Source organism: Cololabis saira, chromosome 14, assembly GCF_033807715.1.
Source record: "Cololabis saira isolate AMF1-May2022 chromosome 14, fColSai1.1, whole genome shotgun sequence".
NCBI classification, from domain to species: domain Eukaryota; kingdom Metazoa; phylum Chordata; class Actinopteri; order Beloniformes; family Belonidae; genus Cololabis; species Cololabis saira.
In genome coordinates, this window is record NC_084600.1 from 8,439,787 (window position 1) to 8,459,229 (window position 19,443).

A 19,443-nucleotide genomic window follows, 5' to 3' on the forward strand; every position below is an offset into this window, starting at 1 on the left:
CGACTCTCTATGTACCGATTTTCGTGCATGTACGTCAAACCGTATCATGGGGCTTGAGGCACAAAGTTTTCAAGGTGGCGCTGTTGAGCCATTTTGCCACGCCCATTAATACAAACCATGAAATATCAAATTTATCGCCAGGCCTGCCATGCATGCAAAATATGGTGACTTTTGGGGAGCTATCAATTATGGACCAATCAGATGAAGGGGGGCGCGCTTTTTGGCATCTAGCGTCGCCACGGTAACACTTTTGAAAGAGAAAAGTAATGCGCGTAGTCGCATGATAGAGACGCACATTTTGATGTATAACACACCTGGGTGCACGTTACGGTTCGGGCCGTATTAATTCTCGAAGGAATGACTCATATTGCTCCAAAATTACGCGATTAATTCAGAATGTTCAAAATGGCCGGCTTCCTGTTCGGGTTCGGCCATGGCGCCAAGAGACTTTTCTTTAAGTTGCGACATGCTACAGGTGTGTACTGATTTTCGTTAAATGTACGTCAAACCGTATTATGGGGCTTGAGGCGCAAAGTTTTTTCAGTCTGAACCAACCAGATAAAGGGTGGGCGCGCTTTTTGGCGTCTAGCGTCGCCACGGTAACGCTTTTGAAAGAGAAAAGTAATGCGTGTTGTCGCAGGATGAAGACGCACATTTTGATGTATAACACACCTGGGTGCACGTTACGGTTCGGGCCGTATTAACTGCCGAAGGAATGGCATAAATTGCTCCAAAATTACACAATTAATTCAAAATGGCCGACTTCCTGTTCGGTTTCGGCCATGTCGCCAAGAGACTTTTCTTTAAGTTGTGTACTGATACAGGTGTGTAGCGATTTTCGTGCATGTACGTCAAACCGTATTGTGGGGCTTGAGGCACAAAGTTTTCCGGGGGGCGCTGTTGAGCCATTTTGCCACGCCAATTAATGTAAACCATTAAATATCAAATTTTTCGCCAGGCCTGACTTGCATGCAAAATTTGGTGACTTTTTGGGCACGTTTAGGGGGGCAAAAAGGCCCTCCTTTTGTCAGAAGAAAGAAAGAAAAATTAAAGCTGCAAGCAGCAATGAACGGGCCCTCGCACTCACGGCCACCGCCCCCCATAAGTATCAGAAATGACACCACCCATGACTTCCTATGTCAAACCATTGAAAAGTTATAGCAGAAAAAAGAGACAACCAATCAGAAGAAGGGGCGGGGCTAATTAAAGCCAATGAAGGTCAAGGACTCCATACAGAATCTGATGACACCACCCACGACTCTCTATGTCAAACCATTCCAAAGTTATAGCAGAAAATCGGGATAACCAATCAGAAGAAGGGGCGGGGCTAATTAAGGCCAACGAAGCTTAAGGACTCATTACAGAGTCCCATGACACCACCCACGACTTCCTATGTCAAACCATTCAAAAGTTATAGCAGAAAAAAGGGACAACCAATCAGAAGAAGGGGCGGGGCTAATTAAGGCCAACGAAGCTTAAGGACTTATTACAGAGTCCCATGACACCACCCACAACTTCCTATGTCAAACAATTAAAATGTTATAGCAGAAAAAAGGGACAACCAATGACAAGAAGGGGCGGGGCTAATTCAGGCCAATGAAGGTCAAGGATTCCATACAGAATCTTATGACAACACCCAGGACTCTCTATGTCAAACCATTCAAAAGTTATAGCAGAAAAAAGGGACAACCAATCAGAAGAAGGGGCGGGGCTAATTTTCACCAATTATGGTCAAGGACTCTATACCGAGTCCCATGACACCACCCACGACTCTCTATGTCAAACCATTCAAAAGTTATGGCAGAGAAAAGTATTCTAGGGGGCGCTGTTGAGCCGTTAGGCCACGTCCATTAATTCAAACCATGAAATATCAAATGTATCGCCAAGTCTGGCTTGCATGCAAAATTTGGTGACTTTTGGAGAACTATCAAATATGGACCAATCACATGAAGGGGGGGCGCGCCTTTTGGCGTCTAGCGTCGCCACGGTAACACTTTTGAAAGAGAAAAGTAATGCGTGGCGTCGCAGGATGTAGACTCACATTTTGATGTATAACACACCTGGGGGCACGTTATGGTTCGGGCTGAATTATTTGCCGTAGGAATGGCATAAATTTCGCCAAAATGACACAATGTATTCAAAATGGCCGACATCCTGTTCGGTTTCGGCCATGGCTCCAAGAGACTTTTCTTTAAGTTGTGCCATGATACAGGTGTGTAGCGATTTTCGTGCATGTACGTCAAACCGTATTGTGGGGCTTGAGGCACAAAGTTTTCCGGGGTGCGCTGTTGAGCCATTTTGCCACACCCATTAATGCAAACCATGAAATATCAAATTTATCGCCAGGCCTGGCTTGCATGCCAAATTTGGTGCCTTTTGGGGAACTATCAAATATGGACCAATCAGATGAAGGGGGGGTGCGCTTGTTGGCGTCTAGCGTCGCCACGGTAACACTTTTGAAAGAGAAAAGTAATGCGCGTAGTCGCAGGATGGAGACGCACATTTTGATGTATAACACATCTGGGTTCATGATACGGTACAGGCCGTATTAATTCTCGAAGGAATGGCATATATTGCTCCAAAATTACGTGATTCATTCAGAATGTTCAAAATGGCCGACTTCCTGTTCGGTTTCGACCATGGTGCCAAGAGACTTTTCTGTAAGTTGCAACATGATACAGGTGTGTACCGACTTTCGTTCATGTACGTCAAACCGTATTATGGGGCTTGAGGCGCAAAGTTTTTTCTGTCTGAACCAATCAGATGAAGGGTGGGCGCGCTTTTTGGCGTCTAGCGTCGCCACGGTAACGCTTTTGAGAGAGAAAAGTAATGCGTGGTGTCGGAGGATGGAGACGCACATTTTGATGTATAACACACCTGGGTGCACGTTATGGTTCGGGCCGTATTAACTGCCGAAGGAATGGCATAAATTTCGCCAAAATGACACGACTAATTCAAAATGGCCGACATCCTGTTCGGTTTCGGGCATGACGCCAAGAGACTTTTCTTTAAGTTACGTCATGATACAGGCGTGTACCGATTTTCGTGCATGTACGTCAAACCGTATCGTGGGGCTTGAGGCACAAAGTTTTCAAGGGGGCGCTGTTGAGCCATTTTACCACGCCCATTAATGCAAACCATTAAATATCAAATTTTTCGCCAGGCCTGGCTTGGGTGCAAAATTTGGTGACTTTTTGGGCACGTTTAGGGGGGCAAAAAGGCCCTCCTTTCGTCAGAAAAATAATAAGAATTAAAGCTGCAAGCAGCGATGAACGGGCCCTCGCACTCACGTCCACCGCCCCCCCATAAGCATATCAGAAATGACACCACCCACGACTCTCTATGTCAAACCCTTAAAAAGTTATAGCAGAAAATAGGGACAACCAATCAGAAGAAGGGGCGGGGCTAATTAAGGCCAACGAAGCTTAAGAACTCATTACAGAGTCCCATGATACCACCCATGACTTCCAATGTCAAACCATTCAAAAGTTATAGCAGAAAATCGGGACAACCAATCAGAAGAAGGGGCGGGGCTAATTAAGGCCAACGAAGCTTAAGGACTCATTACAGAGTCCCATGACACCACCCACAACTCTCTATGTCAAACCATTCAAAAGTTATGGCAGAGAAAAGTATTCTAGGGGGCGCTGTTGAGCCGTTAGGCCACGCCCATTAATGCAAACCATGAAATATCAAATTTATCGCCAGGCCTGGCTTGCATGCAAAATTTGGTGACTTTTGGAGAACTATCAAATATGGACCAATCAGATGAAGGGGGGCACGCTTTTTGGCGTCTAGCGTCGCCACGGTAACACTTTTGAAAGAGAAAAGTAATGCGCGTAGTTGCAAGATGAAGACGCACATTTTGATGTATAACACACCTGGGTGCACGTTACGGTTCGGGCCGTATTAATTGCCGAAGGAATGGCATAAATTGCGCCAAAATTACACAATTAATTCAAAATGGCTGACTTCCTGTTGGGTTTCGGCCATGGCGCCAAGAGACTTTTCTTTAAGTTGTGTACTGATACAGGTGTGTACCGATTTTCGTGCATGTACGTCAAACGGTATTGTGGGGCTTGAGGCACAAAGTTTTCCGGGGGGCGCTGTTGAGCCATTTTGCCACGCCCATTAATACAAACCATGAAATATCAAATTTATCGCCAGGCCTGACTTGCATGCAAAATTTGGTGACTTTTAGGGAACTATCAAATATGGACCAATCAGATGAAGGGGGGCGCGCTTTTTGGCGTCTAGCGTCACCCAGGTAACACTTTTGAAAGAGAAAAGTAATGCGCGTAGTCGCAGGATAGAGACGCGCATTTTGATGTATAACACACCTGGGTGCACGTTACGGTTCGGGCCGTATTAATTCTCGAAGGAATGGCTCATATTGCTCCAAAATTACGCGATTAATTCAGAATGTTCAAAATGGCCGACTTCCTGTTCGGTTTTGGCCATGGCGCCAAGAGACTTTTCTTTTAGTTGCGACATGATACAGGTGTGTACCGATTTTCGTTCATGTACATCAAACCGTATTATGGGGCTTGAGGCGCAAAGTTTTTTCTGTCTGAACCAACCAGATGAAGGGTGGGCGCGCTTTTTGGCGTCTAGCGTCGCCACGGTAATGCTTTTGAAAGAGAAAAGTAATGCGTGTTGTCGCAGGATGGAGACGCACATTTTGATGTATAACACACCTGGGTGCACGTTACGGTTCGGGCCGTATTAACTGCCGAAGGAATGGCATAAATTGCGCCAAAGTGACACGATTAATTCAAAATGGCTGACTTCCTGTTCGGTTTCGGCCATGTCGCCAAGAGACTTTTCTTTAAGTTGTGTACTGATACAGGTGTGAAGCGATTTTCGTGCATGTACGTCAAACCGTATTGTGGGGCTTGAAGCACAAAGTTTTCCGGGGGGCGCTGTTGAGCCATTTTGCCACGCCCATTAATGTAAACCATTAAATATCAAATTTTTCGCCAGGCCTGACTTGCAAGCAAAATTTGGTGACTTTTTGGGCACGTTTAGGGGGGCAAAAAGGCCCTCCTTTCGTCAGAAGAAAAAAGAAAGAAAGAAAAAAAATTCCTACAGATACAATAGGGCCTTCGCACTGAAGGTGCTCGGGCCCTAATAATAAAAAAAATACAAATAATTCCTACAGATACAATAGGGCCTTCGCACTGAAGGTGCTCGGGCCCTAATAAAGCTGCAAGCAGCGATGAACGGGCCCTCGCACTCACGGCCACCGCCCCCCACAAGCATATCAGAAATGACGCCACCCACGACTTCCTATGTCAAACCATTAAAAAGTTATAGCAGAAAAAAGGGACAACCAATCAGAAGAAGGGGCGGGGCTAATTTAGGCCAATGAAGGACTCCATAAAGAATCTGATGACACCACCCACGACTCTCTATGTAAAACCATTCCAAAGTTATAGCAGAAAATCGGGACAACCAATCAGAAGAAGGGGCGGGGCTAATTAAGGCCAACGAAGCTTAAGGACTCATTACAGAGTCCCATGACACCACCCACAACTTCCTATGTCAAACCATTCAAAAGTTATCGCAGAGAAAAGTATTCTAGGGGGCGCTGTTGAGCCGTTAGGCCACGCCCATTAATGCAAACAATGAAATATCACATTTATCGCCAAGTCTGTCTTGCATGTAAAATTTGGTGACTTTTGGAGAACTATTAAATATGGACCAATCAGATTTCAAAATGGCCGACTTCCTGTTCGGTTTCGGCCATGGCTCCAAGAGACTTTTCTTTAAGTTGCGCCATGATACAGGTGTGTACCGATTTTCGTGCATGTACATCAAACCGTATTGTGGGGCTTGAGGCACAAAGTTTTCCGGGGGGCGCTGTTGAGCCATTTTGCCACGCCCGTTAATGCAAACCATGAAATATCAAATTTATCGCCAGGCCTGGCTTGCGTGCCAAATTTGGTGCCTTTTGGGGAACTATCAAATATGGACCAATCAGATGAAGGGGGGGTGCGCTTGTTGGCGTCTAGCGTCGCCACGGTAACACTTTTGAAAGAGAAAAGTAATGCGTGTAGTCGCAGGATGGAGACGCATATTTTGATGTATAACACACCTGGGTGCACGTTACGGTTCGGGCCGTATTAATTCTCGAAGGAATGGCATGTATTGCTCCAAAATTACGTGATTAATTCAGAATGTTCAAAATGGCCGACTTCCTGTTCGGTTTTGGCCATGGCACCAAGAGACTTTTCTTTAAGTTGCGACATGATAAAGAAGTGTACCGATTTTCGTTCATGTACGTCAAACCGTATTATGGGGCTTGAGGCACAAAGGTTTTTCTGCCTGAACCAATCAGATGAAGGGTGGGCGCGCTTTTTGGCGTCTAGCGTCGTCACGGTAACGCTTTTGAAAGAGAAAAGTAATGCGTGGTGTCGGAGGATGGAGACGCACATTTTGATGTATAACACACCTGGGTGCTCGTTACGGTTCGGGCCGTATTAACTGCCGAAGGAATGGCATGAATTTCGCCAAAATTACACGATTAATTCAAAATGGCCGACATCCTGTTCAGTTTCGGCCATGGCTCCAAGAGACTTTTCTTTAAGTTGTGCCATGATACAGGTGTGTACTGATTTTCGTGCATGTACGTCAAACCGTATCGTGGGGCTTGAGGCACAAAGTTTTCCGGGGGGCGCTGTTGAGCCATTACGCCACGCCCATTAATGCAAACCATAAAATATCAAATTTTTCGCCAGGCCTGGTTTGCGTGCAAAATTTGGTGACTTTTTGGGCACGTTTAGGGGGGCAAAAAGGCCCTCCTTTCGTCAGAAAAATAATAATAATAATTAAAGCTGCAAGCAGCGATGAACGGGCCCTCGCACTCACGGCCACCGCCCCCCATAAGCATATCAGAAATGACACCACCCACAACTTCCTATGTTATACCATTCAAAAGTTATAGCAGAAAAAAGGGACAACCAATCAGAAGAAGAGCGGGGCTAATTCAGGCCAAAGAAGGTCAAGGACTCAATACAGCGTCCAATGACGCCACCCACGACTCTCTATGTCAAACCTTTCCAAAGTTATGGCAGAGAAAAGTATTCTAGGGGGCGCTGTTGAGCCGTTAGGCCACGCCCATTAATGCAAACCATGAAATATCAAATTTATCGCCAGGCATGGCTTGCATGCAAAATTTGGTGACTTTTGGAGAACTATCAAATATGGACCAATCAGATGAAGGGGAGGCGCGCTTTATGGCATCTAGCGTCGTCACGGTAACACTTTTGAAAGAGAAAAATAATGCGCATAGTCGCAAGATGGAGACGCACATTTTGATGTATAACACACCTGGGTGCACGTTACGGTTCGGGCCGTATTAATTGCAGAAGGAATGGCATAAATTGCACCAAATTTACACAATTATTTCAAAATGGCTGACTTCCTGTTCGGTTTCGGCAATGGCGCCAAGAGACTTTTCTTTAAGTTGCGACATGATACAGGTGTGTACCGATTTTTGTGCATGTACGTCAAACCGTATTATGGGGCTTGAGGCACAAAGTCTTCCGGGGGGCGCTGTTGAGCCATTTTGCCACGCCCATTAATACAAACCATGAAATATCAAATTTATTGCCAGGCCTGCCTTGCATGCAAAATTTGGTGACTTTTGGGGAACTATCAAATATGGACCAATCAGATGAAGGGTGCCGCGCTTTTTGGTGTCTAGCGTCGCCACGGTAACACTTTTGAAAGAGAAAAGTAATGCGCGTAGTCGCAGGATGGGGACGCACATTTTGATGTATAACACACCTGGGTGCACGATACGGTTCGGGCCGTATTAATTCTCGAAGGAATGGCATATATTGCTCCAAAATTACGTGATTAATTAAGAATGTTCAAAATGGCCGTCTTCCTGTTCGGTTTCGGCCATGGCGCCAAGAGACTTTTCTTTAAGTAGCGACATGATAAAGATGTGTACCGATTTTCGTTCATGTACGTCAAACCGTATTATGGGGCTTGAGGCGCAAAGTTTTTTCTGTCGGAACCAATCAGATTAAGGGTGGGCTGGCTTTTTGGCGTCTAGCGTCGCCACGGTAATGCTTTTGAAAGAGAAAAGTAATGCGTGGTGTCAGAGGATGGAGACGCACATTTTGATGTATAACACACCTGGGTGCACGTTACGGTTCGGGCCGTATTAACTGCCGAAGGAATGGCATAAATTTCGCCAAAATGACACAACTAATTCAAAATGGCCGACATCCTGTTCGGTTTCGGGCATGACGCCAAGAGACTTTTCTTTAAGTTACGTCATGATACAGGCGTGTACCGATTTTCGTGCATGTACGTCAAACCGTATCGTGGGGCTTGAGGCACAAAGTTTTCTAGGGGGCGCTGTTGAGCCATTTTGCCACGCCCATTAATGCAAACCATTAAATATCAAATTTTTCACCAGGCCTGGCTTGGGTGCAAAATTTGGTGACTTTTTGGGCACGTTTAGGGGGGCAAAAAGGCCCTCCTTTCGTCAGAAAAATAATAAGAATAATAAAAAAAATACAAATAATTCCTACAGATACAATAGGGCCTTCGCACTGAAGGTGCTCGGGCCCTAATTAAAGCTGCAAGCAGCGATGAACGGGCCCTCGCACTCACGGCCACCGCCCCCCATAAGCATATCAGAAATGACACCACCCACAACTTCCTATGTTAAACCATTCAAAAGTTATAGCAGAAAAAAGGGACAACTAATCAGAAGAAGGGGCGGGGCTAATTCAGGCCAATGAAGGTCAAGGACTCCATACAGAATCTGATGACACCACCCACGACTCTCTATGTCAAACAATTCCAAAGTTATAGCAGAAAATCGGGACAACCAATCAGAAGAAGGGGCGGGGCTAATTAAGGCCAACAAAGCTTAAGTACTCATTACAGAGTCCCATGACACCACCCACGACTTCCTATGTCAAACCATTAAAAAGTTATGGCAGAGAAAAGTATTCTAGGGGGCGCTGTTGAGCCATTTTGCCACGCCCATTAATGCAAACCATGAAATACCAAATGTCTCGCCAGGCCTGGCTTGCATGCAAAATTTGGTGACTTTTGGAGAACTATCAAATATGGACCAATCAGATGAAGGGGGGGCACGCCTTTTGGCGTCTAGCGTCGCCACGGTAACACTTTTGAAAGAGAAAAGTAATGCGCGTAGTCGCAGGATGGAGACGCACATTTTGATGTATAACACACCTGGGTGCACGTTACGGTTCGGGCCGTATTAATTGCCGAAGGAATGGCATAAATTGCGCCAAAATTACACAATTAATTCAAAATGGCCGACTTCCTGTTCGGTTTCGGCCATGGCTCCAAGAGACTTTTCTTTAAGTTGTGCCATGATACAGGTGTGTAGCGATTTTCGTGCATGTACGTCAAACCGTATTGTTGGGCTTGAGGCACAAAGTTTTCCGGGGGGCGCTGTTGAGCCATTTTGCCACGCCCATTAATCCAAACCATGAAATATCAAATTTATCACCAGGCCTGGCTTGCATGCCAAATTTGGTGCCTTTTGGGGAACTATCAAATATGGACCAATCAGATGAAGGGGGGTGCGCTTGTTGGCGTCTAGCGTCGCCACGGTAACACTTTTGAAAGAGAAAAGTAATGCGTGTAGTCGCAGGATTGAGACGCACATTTTGTTGTATAACATATCTGGGTTCACGATACGGTTCGGGCCGTATTAATTCTCGAAGGAATGGCATATATTGCTCCAAAATTACGCGATTAATTCAGAATGTTCAAAATGGCCGACTTCCTGTTCGGTTTCGGCCATGGCGCCAAGAGACTTTTCTTTAAGTAGTGACATGATACAGGTGTGTACCGATTTTCGTTCATGTACGTCAAACCATATTATGGGGCTTGAGGCGCAAAGTTTTTTCTGTCTGAACCAATCAGATGAAGGGTGGGCACGCTTTTTGGCGTCTAGCGTCGCCACGGTAACGCTTTTGAAAGAGAAAAGTAATGCGTGGTGTCGGAGGATGGAGACGCACATTTTGATGTATAACACACTTGGGGGCACGTTACGGTTCGGGCCGTATTAACTGCCGAAGGAATGGCATAAATTTTGCCAAAATGACATGATTAATTCAAAATGGCCGACATCCTGTTCGGTTTCGGGCATGACCCCAAGAGACTTTTCTTTAAGTTGCCCCATGATACAGTTGTGTACCGATTTTCGTGAATGTACGTCTAACCGTATCGTGGGGCTTGAGGCACAAAGTTTTCAAGGGGGCGCTGTTGAGCCATTTTGCCACGCCCATGAATGCAAACCATTAAATATCAAATTTTTCGCCAGGCCTGACTTGGGTGCAAAATTTGGTGACTTTTTGGGCACGTTTAGGGGGGCAAAAAGGCCCTCCTTTCGTCAGAAAAATAATAATAACGCGAAGAATTCCTACAGATACAATAGGGCCTTCGCACTGAAGGTGCTCGGGCCCTAATAACGCGAAGAATTCCTACAGATACAATAGGGCCTTCGCACTGAAGGTGCTCGGGCCCTAAAAATAAAAAATTCCTACAGATACAATAGGGCCTTTGCACTGAAGGTGCTCGGGCCCTAAAAATCCCTGCAAATACAATAGGGCCTTCGCACTGCAAGTGCTCGGGCCCTAAGAATTAAAGCTGCAAGCAGCGATGAACGGGCCCTCGCACTCACGGCCAGCGCCCCCCATAAGCATATCAGAAACGACACCACCCACGACTTCCTATGTCAAACCATTCAAAAGTTATAGCAGAAAGAAGGGACAACCAATCAGAAGAAGGGGCGGGGCTAATTCAGGCCAATGAAGGTCAAGGACTCCATACAGAATCTGATGACCCCACCCACGACTCACTATGTCAAACCATTCCAAAGTTATAGCAGAAAATCGGGACAACCAATCAGAAGAAGGGGCGGGCTAATTAAGGCCAAAGAAGCTCAAGGACTCATTACAGAGTCCCATGACACCACCCACGACTTCCTATGTCAAACCATTCAAAAGTTATGGCAGATAAAAGTATTCTAGGGGGCGCTGTATAGCCGTTAGGCCACGCCCATTAATGCAAACCATGAAATGTCAAATCTATCGCCAAGTCTGGCTTGCATGCAAAATTTGGTGCCTTTTGGAGAACTATCAAATATGGACCAATCAGATAATGGGGGGGGCGCGCTTTTCGGCGTCCAGTGTCGCCATGGTAACACTTTTGAAAGAGAAAAGTAATGCGCGTAGTCGCAGGATGGAGACGCACATTTTGATGTATAACACACCTGGGTGCCCATTACGGTTCGGGCCGTATTAATTCTCGAATGAATGGCATAAATTGCTCCAAAATTACGCGATTAATTCAGAATGTCCAAAATGGCCGACTTCCTGTTCGGTTTCGGCCATGGCGCCAAGAGACTTTTCTTTTAGTTGCGACATGATACAGGTGTGTACCGATTTTCGTTCATGTATGTCAAACTGTATTAAGGAGCTTGAGGCGCTTTTTTCTGTCAGAACCAATCAGATGAAGGGTGTGCGCGCTTTTTGGCGTCTAGCGTCGCCACGGTAACGCTTTTGAAAGATAAAAGTAATGCGTGGTGTCGGAGGATGGAGACGCACATTTTGATGTATAACACACTTGGGGGCACGTTACGGTTCGGGGCGTATTAACTGCCGAAGGAATGGCATAAATTTCGCCAAAATGACACGATTAATTCAAAATGGCCGACATCCTGTTCAGTTTCGGGCATGACCCCAAGAGACTTTTCTTTAAGTTGCGCCATGATACAGGTGTGTACCGATTTTCGTGCATGTACGTCAAACCGTATCGTGGGGCTTGAGGCACAAAGATTTCAAGGGGGCACTGTTGAGCCATTTTGCCACGCCCATTAATGCAAACCATTAAATATCAAATTTTTCGCCAGGCCTGGCTTGCGTGCAAAATTTGGTGACTTTTTGGGCACGTTTAGCGGGGCAAAAAGGCCTTCCTTTTGTCAGAACAATAAGAAGAAGAAGAAGAATTCCTGCAAATACAATAGGGCCTTCGCACTGCAAGTGCTCGGGCCCTAATTGAAGCTGCAAGCAGCGATGAACAGGCCCTCGTACCCTTGTGCACGTTCAGGCGTGCTGCAGTTGAAGCGCTTATATGACTTGCATGTAGATTTTTCAGGCCTGGACATTTAGCGGATGACACCACCCACATTCTTTATGTCAAACCATTCAAAAGTTATTGCAGAAAAGAGGAAATATCACATATCGACCAACCAGATGAAGGGGGGGCGCGCTTTTTGGCTTCTATCGTCGCCACGGTAACGCTTTTGACTGAGAAAAGTAATGCCCGTCGTCGCAGGATCGAGACGCACATTTTGATATATAACAAACCTGGGTGCAGGTTACGGTTCGGGTCGTATTAACGGCCGAAGAAGTGGCATAAATTGCGCCAAAATTACATGATTAATTCAAAATGGCCGACTTCCTGTTCGGTTTCGGCCATGGCGCCAAGAGACTTTTCTTTAAGTTGCGGCATGATACAGGTGTGTACCTATTTTCGTGCATGTACTTCAAACCGTATTGTGGGGCTTGAGGCACAAAGTTTTATCTGTATGGACCAACCAGATGAAGGGTGGACGCGCTTTTTGGCGTCTATCGTCGCCATGGTAACCCTTTTGACTGAGAAAAGTAATGCTCGTCGTCGCAGGATCGAGACGCACATTTTGATGAATAACACACTTGGCTGCACGTTACGGTTCGGGCCGTATTAACGGCCGAAGAAGTGACATAAATTGCGCCAAAATTACACAATTAATTCAAAATGGCCGACTTCCTGTTCGGTTTCGGCCATGGCGCCAAGAGACTTTTCTTTTCTTTAAGTTGCGACATGATACAGGTGTGTACCAATTTTCGTGCATGTACGTCAAACCGTATTGTGGGGCTTGAGGCACAAAGTTTTCTAGGCGGCGCTGTTGAGCCATTAGGCCACGCCCATTAATGCAAACCATTAAATATCAAAATTTTTTCTAGGACTGGCTTGCGTGCAAAATTTGGTGACTTTTGGGGCAGGTCTAGGGGGGGAAAAGGCCCTCATTTCGTCTGAAAAAAAAAAAAAAGGAAAAAAATTCTTACAGATACAATAGGGCCTTCGCCCTGTAAGTGCTCGGGCCCTAATTACAATGTGTCAATATTCATTTAACAAAAACTGAGACAACATGCAGAAATAAACTGCAAAAACAGTCAGCATAGGCCTAATATTTCAAACTTGTCTTTTTTGAAGCAAAAATACATATAAAAAATAACAAAAAAGGTTATTGGTTATAATTATTAAAAACTAGATAGTCTGTAATGCTCTTCTGATTTTCAAAAGGGCTTTTTTTCGACTTTCACAGAAATTAGTTTTTGTAGTTTAGTTTGTGAAAAAGTAGGTACACTTGATGAGTCAGCTTGCAGAAAAACTTGAACTGCAGTAACTTGGAGTAGTCATTCCTCACATTCTATTGTAAGGAGCTCTGTTTTTGTCAAATCAATTTCAGATTTATCCTATGATGGAGTGTGAGGGGCACCTTGATGGGAGCAAAAAAATCCTCTGAGTCTACAGAACATGCACTGTTTCATTAGAGAGTGATCAGTCGGTTTCGGTGTGCATCTGAGTTTGGTTTCAGGCACTTGATTGCCTTTGTTAGTCTGACTCCCTGCCGTTTTGCGGCACTCTCTGCCTAAGAGCCCAGGTATACTTGCTGTTTGTGCTTGCGTTCGTTCATGTGCACCACCAACTGCAACATTACTTGCGTAGTACGCGAGGAGGGCGCGTCGTACTGGCGGTACGATTGGGGGCAGTAAGCAGAGAAACAGTTGGAAAAGTGATGGCACTCCACTACTGGGACATTTGAACATTTACATCTGCAAAACACAGGGAAATGAGTTTCTGGCTCTCATCTACTCTTGTATATGCTGGTCCAGACTCCTCCAACACACAAAGCTGGTAATGTCCTTGAGTTGGTGCTGACAAGAAACTGCACTACAGCTGATGTGTGTGTCACACCACTGCACCTCTCAGACCACTTCCTGGTTAACTTCTGCATCTCCCTTCCTCATGTCTTCATGTCATGTCCCACCTGACTCCAAAGATGGTTTCGTACCGCAGAAACTTACGTTCTCTCAGCCCTACACAGCTGTCTGATGAGGTCTGCTCTAACCTCCCTTCCCTCTCAGACTTTTTTTTTTAAAGATTTTTTTGGGCTCTAGTGGCCGTTTATTGAAGTTGCAGACAGGAAGGGGGTAGAGAGAGAATGGGGATGACAGGGCAGCAAAGGTGCGCAAGCCGGGATTTGAACTTGCAACCACTGCAAGAGGACTGAACCCTCATGAGCCGCTTGCTTAACCCATTGCGGCCCCCTCTCAGACTTTTCCACACTATCTGTTAATGAGGCTACATAAAAACACTCTTCTCCTCACTCGCCTCCTCTGTTGATGAACTCTGTCCTCTGGTGCCAGCTGGACTGCTCTTCTGTCAGTTATTGAGTCACTACGGGCTGCCAGATCTGCTGGTCTATCTTCAGTCCTCATACTGCTGGACCTGTCTGCTGCCTTCGACACGGTCCACAACCACATCCTCCTCTCCACACTGTCAATGCTTTCAGGATCTGTCCTCTTGTGGTTCATGTCTCGGGAAGATCCTTCAGAGTATCATGGCAAGGACAAGTGTCCAGATCACATGAGCTGGCAACAGGGGTGCCACAGGGATCAGTGCTTGGCCCTCTCCTTTTTTCACTATACTCCTCTTCACTAGGTGAAATCATCGGCTTTCATGACTTTTCCTACCACTGCTATGCTGATGACACCAAGCTCTTCCTTTCCTTCCAACCTGGCGACACGGCCGTCTCAATGCGAATATCAGCCTGTCTTTCTGATATCTCTGCTTGGATGAAGGACCTTCACCTTCATCTAAATCTGTCCAAGACTGAGCTTATTGTCTGTCCAGTCAGTCATGCCGTACCTCCTCAAATAAGCAGCTGGATTCCACCACACTTGGGCCCACATCTTTTGCTAGGAACCTTGGTGTCATGTTAGACAACCAGCTGACCTTTAATAAGCATGTTGCCTCGGTTTCCCGGTCTTGCCGTTTCGCTTTCTACATCAGGAAAATCAGACCCTACCTGACAGAACATATGACACAGCTCTTGGTTCAGGCTCTGGTCACGTCACGCATTGACTACTGTAATTCCTTGTTGGTCGGCCTTCCTGCATGCTCAATTAAACCTCTGCAGATGATCCAGAATGCAGCAGCACGTCTGGTCTTCAACCAACCCAAGAGAGCTCATGTCACTCCACTGCTAATCTCTCTGCACTGGCTTCCAGTTGCAGCATCAAGTTCAAAGCTCTGCTTTTGACTTACCAAACACTTACCCAAACGGCTCCTCAATACTTACACTGCTTGATTCAGAGCTACACTCCCTCTTGAGAGCTCCGCTAAGCCAGCGAAAGACGCCTGGTGCTTCCACCGCAATGTGGCATGAAATCAGTAGCTAGACTCTTCTCCTCCATTGTTCCCTGATGGTGGAACGATCTACCAAACTGACTCTATCCGATCTGCAGGGTCTGGAGCTACTGTTAAGAGCAAGCTAAAGACTCAGCTCTTTAAGGAGCACTTCTGCATTTAGTTGCTGCACACTTTTAGACGTAGCTTTCTTGTATATAAAAAAAATAATAATAATAATAAATTAAATTCTAGCACTGGCGTGACAGCACCTGTGTCCAACTGGACTCTCAGCAGTCTGACCAGCACTGATCCAGCCGGACCCTCCTATGGGATTTTGTGCTTGTGTTGTTCTCTCAGATGTAAGTTGCTTTGGATAAAAGCGTCTGCTAAATGGTAGTAGTAGTAGTAGTAGTAGTAGTAGTAGTAGTAGTAGTAGTAGTAGTAGTAGTACAGAATAAAGTTGTAATATTACAAGAGTAAAACAATGATGATTTAAGAAAAAAACCTGTCATGTTATAAGTTCAAAGTTGTAATGTGACATGGAGCTACTTCCTAAGTTTAATTAAAACAGCAACTAAAAAACAAAACTGTGACACAAGAAAATAATTGATTTATTTGTGCATCAGGATCACATAAACAAAAGCATCATAAAATCACAAATAAGATACAAGCATTTGAAATTGTCCAAAGGTATTGTGCTGAATGCTTCATCCGTTTTTTGTTGATTTATTTATTCTTGTCATTTTAGACTTATTTCACACTCAAGGGGGTCCTAGCTATGCATGATACAATCCTGTATTGTTACCAGAGTGATGATCATATATGCTGTTACTACTTATAGTTATTACTTTCTAATCCTGTCTGCCTCATCTTCACTCAGCTCCATTTTCACTCTGTTTCAGGTTGGTACAATCGGCTCTACATAAACTTCATTCTGAGGAGGCATATCTTCTTCTTCATGCTTCAGACGTACTTTCCTACCATGCTAATGGTGATGCTCTCCTGGGTGTCTTTCTGGATAGACAGGAGGGCCGTACCTGCACGTGTCTCCCTGGGTACTTCTAAAATGAATCAATATATTGGATAACAAATGTTGTAAAGAAAGTATTCTAAAAAATAAGAAAATAAAAATGTTAAACCACATAATAGTGAACACCAAATTTATACATAGCCCTAAATAATGAAGCAGATGGTCAGTTAATCCTACCATAAGGACAAAAAAAACCTAACCATAGTCCAAGTCATTTTAATGCCAAACCTCAAAGCAAGACAAAGGTGTTTTATTAATTTTTAGGAAATCAGTGTTAACTTCCTTTAAATGTATATTCCATAATTTTTAGGAAGCCCCATCTGGTTCTTGTGATCGCATGGCTCTACAAGCAGGAAAATAACTTCGGTCTCTAGTTCTGGTCATCAGTTGCAACAGCTGCATGTTTTATAGTATCATACTACGCATCTGCATGATGGAGATAGCTCACATAGATACAGAGGACATTACAGAAGATGCAACTTATTCTCCATTAACACTGCAGGCAAAAGAGGCACAGATGTATTTATTTTTTTATTTCGTTCGATTTTTTTTCCGACTGTCTTGCCTGGATCACTTTCATATGTGGTCCTAAATCAGATACTGTACATATTTGAGGTTTACCAATCCAACTTCAGTCTGAACTGTCAGGTCACAGCCATAGACTACAGAAAACAATGGACCTAGTATTATGTCACCTGGCCCATTTGTTTTTGAAGACCAGTTTTGAAGCCTTTTTCTCTTCATGTGGGGTGCAGCCATGTTGCTTCAGAAGCTGGCGGAAACAATGCCCACCGTATGCCAATCAAAGTTAGCTTTTCTTGCAGCTCCTTTAGCTAAACCCCACCGAAATATCTGCAGAGCTACCATAAGATGTTTACAGCGGGATATGCAGTTTAACATGTTGATGCGACAGCTAAAACAAAAATGACCGTCACGTTTAGCCGATGGGATGTTTGCTTCACCCGGCGGTTGCTTCACTAAGCGCTGTAGCATGACAATTACGGATGAGGCATTGACTGAGCTGACTATCAATCAGTCATATCAGAAATACATTTAATTTAATACATTTATAAACTCTCCTGGTGTGGTACAAAAGAAATAAAATCACACCCTTCAGAGTTGTCATGGATGTGAAATCAAACGACTGAGACCAAAGCATTTTTTTGGACTAGGCTGTAAATATGTTTATTTCTGCTCTGGAGTTGCTCCTTCTGCAACAAATGTCTGTCAGTTGCACGCCTCGTGCCCATGATAAACCTTTCTTAAAGTGGTTGATGTATTCACTTTAATTTCATATGTACAAGAAAACCTATAAAGGAAATATCTATAAACATATCCCCAAAATACTTTTCTACTGTCCATGGGCACTGATGGATTCTGTACAAAATAATATTTCATATCCTATTTTAAACCTCTTTTGCTAAAGGTTAGGTAAAGATTTTTCTTTTCATTGTTCTGGAAAGCACTTTAATCTACAAATAAAAATCTTTCTTCCAGTCTATGACGTTTACTGAGTATTGAAAGTATTAAAGAGAATTGTTGCCATGCAGCTTGGATATTTTCATAGTTTCACTGATGAGACCTGTGGCTTACTGTGTCATTTTGGGTATTCTGATCTACTGACTGACCTTAACAAAAATGTAATAATCCATCAAAACTTTACAAATTAAGATTTTTAATACTCATATTTTGTACTGGTGCTTTGTGTACTCAGGCATCACGACGGTTCTGACCATGTCCACCATCATCACTGGTGTCTCAGCCTCCATGCCGCAGGTGTCTTACGTCAAAGCCGTAGACATCTACTTATGGGCAAGCTTCCTGTTTGTCTTTCTGTCGGTCATCGAGTATGCTGCTGTCAACTATTTCACCACGGTGGAGGAGATGAAGAGACTGAAGAACACCAAGGTGTTTCGTTTATTCGGGACCTCCAATTTGTCTTCTTAGATCTTATGGTTCATGTCTGATCAACAGAGACCAATATCCTCACACTTTCCGCTGTCCGTCTTCTTCTGCAGATTCCCAACACCTTTAATGCCACCCAGGCTATGGCCTTCGATGGATGTTTTCATGACAATGACATTGATCTGGCTTCTTTCCCAGAGGCTGCCAGCACCCCAAACACAGAAAGAAACACTCAGTCTCGAAACTCCACAGTCTCTGCACCCACAGAGGGAACGAGGCTTCGGCGCAGAAACACTCTGAAACACAACCTCAGCTTCATCATGAGCAACAGCTACATGATCGACTCGTACTCAAGGGTCATATTCCCCATGGCTTATCTGCTTTTCAACATAATTTACTGGAGTATGTATGCATAGGACAGTATATATATATATATATATATATATATATATATATATATATATATATATATATATATATATATATATATATATATATATAGAAGAATAATGCATTCTTTTTTTACATTTTTTAATTAACTTTACTATTATATATTGGCTGTAGAAATCTTACAGTATAAATGAACTATTCCTTTACAGGATCTCACACATTTGCATGGTTTCTGAGCAGAGATGTATTTTCATGGCGTGACTGGCTTTTAGTTTCACAAATATTTGTATCTGTCTTTGGCAGGCATGTTTTATAAGAGAAAAAGCCTTAAGCAAATGAATTCCACTTTTTATGATTTGACACAAAAGATTAAATTACTAAAGCTGTGCAACATATATAAAAATGAATCTATGCTCTTGATGATGTGTCAATCTATATGTATTTTTTAGAGAAACCTTGTTTCACATGTAATTAAATGGGTCATTTCATATTTGTTTGTTAATAAATGATAATATTTCAATTCAGGATCACTTGTCATGATGTGTTGTGCGTATTCGTGATGTTTTGTTTAAAATTTCTTTGAAATACATAAATTTCTTTCTGATATTTTCAGGTATCGGTGGCGCATCTGTGGTGTTCCTGGTTGAGGACAATGT

The 19,443-nt window shown here is 44.1% G+C and overlaps 1 protein-coding gene across 1 annotated transcript in view; it reads left to right on the forward strand.

Moving 5' to 3' along the window:
- Nucleotides 1-18,813, forward strand: part of gabrr3a (gamma-aminobutyric acid type A receptor subunit rho3a) — a 38,961-nt gene extending 20,148 nt beyond the window's left edge. The window contains exons 7-9 of the mRNA XM_061739585.1: nt 16,365-16,517; nt 18,207-18,400; nt 18,511-18,813. Of these exons, the coding sequence (XP_061595569.1) occupies nt 16,365-16,517; nt 18,207-18,400; nt 18,511-18,813 (650 nt within the window). The remainder of the gene's footprint in view (nt 1-16,364; nt 16,518-18,206; nt 18,401-18,510) is intronic.
- Nucleotides 18,814-19,443: the final 630 nt, after the last annotated feature.